The 4,514-nt window shown below is 32.1% G+C and overlaps 1 protein-coding gene across 1 annotated transcript; it reads left to right on the top strand.

The window, feature by feature from the left end:
- Nucleotides 1–1,654: 1,654 nt before the first annotated feature.
- On the top strand, nt 1,655–4,514 carry LOC137826267 (GPI-anchored protein LLG3-like). Its single transcript, XM_068632175.1, has 3 exons — nt 1,655–1,902; nt 2,014–2,070; nt 3,482–4,514. The coding sequence occupies exons 1-3, from the start codon at nt 1,821–1,823 to the stop codon at nt 3,844–3,846; spliced, it is 504 nt and encodes a 167-aa protein (XP_068488276.1). The 5' UTR covers nt 1,655–1,820; the 3' UTR covers nt 3,847–4,514.

Genomic DNA, 4,514 nt, shown 5'->3' with positions numbered 1-4,514 from the left:
ATCACGAATCATGCCCTCCAATCGATCATAATCTACATCATCATGTACTCCATCATCCATGGTGGACCCCACATATTCTTCAATTACGGAAACACGTGGTAAATTTAACAATTCACCATGCCATGTCCAAGTTTTATAAGATCGAAGAAACCCATCACATAGAAGGTGCTCCCTCATTATCTTAAGATCCAATATCCTTCCATTTAAATAGTTAACGCACGGACACCTGATCTTTGCTCCATCTTGTTACGTTGTGCAAATTGTATAAATTCTTCTACTCCTCTTTCGTACTCATCACTTATCTGAAGAGAATTAATCCAATTTCGGTCCATTTTATTCTGGAATAGTCATTCAGGTGTTTTTTAATCAGTGTTCTATCTCACGCGTTTGCCGAGGGTCGAACACCCCCAAACTCAATACCAACACGTATCAATTGTCGATGGTGGAACACCATCGGACTCAATACAAACACGATAATTCTATTTTAAACTAACAACTAACATAATATAAATTAAAATTAAAATAAACACTAAATAATATAAATTTAAAAAAATACAAATTATAATACATAAAAAAAATCATAACATTAAAAAAAATTCAAAACATAGAAAACATCACCAACCTTGTGTGTGAAGGCAACGTTTCCAAGAGTGGCACGACAACAGCAGCGGACGAGGCGGTAAACGCGGAAGCAGCGACGAAGCACACAAGAAACCAAAGAGGAACCCACGAAGGCAATGCAACAATATTAATGAAGTTGTATCAATGAAGCTGTATCAACGAAAAAATTTATATATATTGGTGAAGAAGAAGGAGAGCTCAAAAACTTACACAGGCACGAACACAGTATCAATGAAGCTGCAAGAAAAGAGGAACACGAAGCGCAAATGCGAGTAGAGTGCAAACGCGAAACGATTCTAAAGTAAGAAAAAGTAGTGAGTGGCGCGCTTCTGAAGTGAAGTTAGGATAAAAATGATTTACGAGTGCTGCTATTTGTAACAGTTGCACTCGTAAATCAAGCGTTTTGATTTACAAGTGTAGCTTTACCTATAGTCACACTTGTAAATCAAAGCGCTTGATTTACGAGTGCGACTATTACAAATAGCCGCATTTGTAAATGAACTTAATTTTAAAAATGTCACCGCATTTTTTACGAATGCGTCTGTTCGTAAAACCGCACTTAATAAACAATAGTTGTTTCTATATTTTATATTTTATACTAAGGTAAACACTCAAAAATTGACTTCAGCGTTGTAATAACACTTCCTCGTTCTAGCCGAGAAGGTGTTGACCGAGAACGTACAGGCTGAATACCATATAGCATGGAGAAAGGTAGAGTAGTAGTAGCGAAAGAATATCGATGAGTGAAGATCGAGTGGAACCTGATCTCACTTTATCCGTATAAGAACAAAACTATGTTTCATATTATGATAGAAAAAAACTTCTTGTACCAACACAACCTAACAAATAGATTAATTTGACTATTTAAAAAAATCATATGACAAAAATAATAAAAACTTGTAAAAAAAATTATCTACTCAATATTTAAGCTAAAATGATAATTCATTCTCCTTTCCAATTATAGTTTAAAAAATGGCACATTATATAACTATTTAAAGGGGGAAATAACATATTATAAAACTACCAAAGGCAAGAGATTGCGGAGAGCCATTGGAACTTTGCGAGCCAACACGTTTGATTTCTACCACAATTCCTGCAATGTCTCTTCTTCATCTCACCAAAACCAGAGAACAAAAGAAACACACCCCTCAAAGGAAAAAGAAATTTTTTAAATCAAAAGGGTGAGAGTGAAAGAGAAAATGGGTTCCAATACCTTCTTCTCTTCCATTCTCTATTGTTTCCTCCTAGCCACATTGGCCTCTGCTGCTCCATTAATTTCTGGTACATTATTTTCCTTCAAAGTTGCAACCCTTTTCTCTATGTCTCACATTTTAATTATTCATATTGGTTTAAGATTGACATAATGTGGTTGAATTTTTTGTGTCAACACAGATGATATATTTGAGTCTGGGGCATCCACTGGTCGTGCCCTCCTACAGGCTAAGAAAGGTACCATTTTCTAATGCTCTTTTGGATTTCTATTGGAAACTATGAAAGTTGAAAGTATATTGGAAGAATTGACTTATATGCATTTTTTGTTGTAAAAGTAGTGTTCTAAGATTTTTAAATAGTAACACAAACATATCATACATCTTTGATGGGTTTGCTTTCCATTCAAAGGTGAAAATCATATATAATGTATAAAGAAGTACTAGGTTAATTCTTTTGAACCTGATTTTTTCCCCTTTCCATGCAAACAAAATCTGTTCATTATATAATTATAATTCTCTAACAATGAATATGGAGAATATGGGTGTGCTTGATTTCTATTTTGAAAACTATTGAAAAACAAGAGTTATTTGCATAAATATTGAAAAGGCAATTAGTCCATGGATGGTGACAGTGAGCAGAAAACAAAGAGACCAAATCTTAAGACACACAGTCCTTTGAATTATTTATGTTAATTATCAGCTCTGTATCATTAGAATTTTTTTAAATCAAACTTACCCTCTTCCTATTCTTCAATTATTCTCCCTTTGTCCTCCTTAACTAATTTTTTTAATTAGATTTATCAAAGTTGAGGCATATTTTATAGTATAAAAGGTTTTATTAAAGTTATGTTTGGGTAAATTTCTTTTGACTATTTGATTTTCATAAAAAGAGAAAATAAATTATTATTTTTTGTTAAAGTTAAATTAATTTATATATAATGAAAGGGTTTCGTTGAGAGAATGAAAAAGTTTCTACAAAATTTGAAGTATATAAATTAATTTGAATTTATAAAAAATAATTTACAGATAAGTTTACCCAAATGTTTACCTAACTTCCCTCATTTATAGATTAAATTTGAAGGGTGCCATTTATTTTATTTTCATTGATCTCTAAGAAATAGGAAAGTTTGAGTGGAGGCATGACTCACATGCCATGCTAATGCTTAGCCACTGATGAGAATGTCTTTATCAGAATATAAATACTTGTGCACTCTGAACCCATTAACTCAAACTTTTATGATCCTCTTTACTATTTTCCAACGTTGGATATGAATCATGGTAAAGTGTTTTTTTCCTTATGAACTAATATCTATGTTGTTTTCTATAGTATTTTGATTTAAAAAACAAATTAAAATCTTTTAATTTTACAATTCATTAACCAAGACATATCTTTGGAATATAACTTTGAAATGGATATTTTTGGAGAGACCTTCAGCAATCCCTTTCATTGAATTCTATTTTAGGAGTGTTAATAACAAACATTTCATTATTCTCTTTTCAATACTTACTCTTATGAGACAAAATTAGAGAAGTAGATATGAGTATCTGTCTTTTCTTGTATTCTTTTTTAATGTCTAGCCTTTTTGAGAAGTCTGTTTTAAGTTATGATGGTTTAAGTATATATATATTAAGTGAAAAGTTGTGTGCAGCTTGTGCAGTTGACTTTGAGAACCAGAACTACACAGTGCTCACAAGCCAATGCAAGGGACCCCAGTACCCACCCAAGGTGTGCTGTGAGGCTTTCAAGCAATTTGCTTGCCCTTTTGCTGATGAGATCAATGACTTGACAACTAATTGTGCAGAAGTTATGTTTAGCTACATAAACATCTATGGCAAATACCCTCCTGGCCTCTTTGCCAATGAGTGCAAAGGAGGAGAAATTGGTCTTGAATGCTCTGATGTCAAAACAACCAATGACACTCAAACTTCTGACACCATTTATGTTCCTCCTCCTCACTTTACCTCACTCATCACCACTGCTTTTTTCCTCATTTTCTTCTTCACTTCATTCTGAACCCCTTCTACTCATTCACTCAATCCACCCTTCATATGATGCTGGTGTTTATGTATGACACTTTCATTATTATTTTTCTTCTTCGATATAAACTGAAAAATCTGCTTGTCTGCCCAGCAATCTAAACTTACTTCAAACATTTTCTAGAAAGAAAAATAAGAGTATAATTTGTTCCTAAAATTATTTTAATCAGTTTATTAGTAATCCGAATTTATCTATCTCTATATACAAGCTAATCCCTGCATTTTTAAAATGGACAAAGCTAATCCCTCCATTTTTAAAATGCAGAATGATATCTTGATAGAGCTATTCCATTTTAAAAAAAGTTATTATTTTATTATACTATAATATTTTATTTTAAAACACGGTTGTAGAGTGGTATTTTTTTTAATATTAGGTTGTGTTTGGATTGAAGAGTGGAAGTTTGAGAATTTGAGAGAGTGGATGTATGAGAATTTGAGAGAAATGAGTGAAGAGAGTGAGTGTGTTTGGATTTAGGTATGTAATAGTAGAGTTGTAAGGAAGCTTTATTGAAGTGCTTTATTGAAGTTTGTGAGTGGTGTGATCGTTATGATATTTTGATTTTTTTTAAAGATGTAAAATATAAAATTACAAATGTATCATTGTCTTTAAAAAAAATAGAATAATTAAAAATTAAATATTTTTTT

This window comes from Phaseolus vulgaris, chromosome 11, assembly GCF_000499845.2.
Source record: "Phaseolus vulgaris cultivar G19833 chromosome 11, P. vulgaris v2.0, whole genome shotgun sequence".
Classification (NCBI taxonomy): Eukaryota; Viridiplantae; Streptophyta; class Magnoliopsida; order Fabales; family Fabaceae; genus Phaseolus; species Phaseolus vulgaris.
Note: the sequence above shows the minus strand (reverse complement) of the source record. Positions and strands in the feature narration are given on the sequence as shown.

Excerpts from the sequence above, each read along its gene's own strand:
- LOC137826267 (XM_068632175.1), top strand. The coding sequence starts at position 1,821 with ATGGGTTCCAATACCTTCTTCTCTTCCATTCTCTATTGTTTCCTCCTA. Across the intron at positions 1,903-2,013 it reads TGCTGCTCCATTAATTTCTG|ATGATATATTTGAGTCTGGG; the intron begins GTACATTATTTT and ends GTGTCAACACAG. Across the intron at positions 2,071-3,481 it reads CCTCCTACAGGCTAAGAAAG|CTTGTGCAGTTGACTTTGAG; the intron begins GTACCATTTTCT and ends AGTTGTGTGCAG.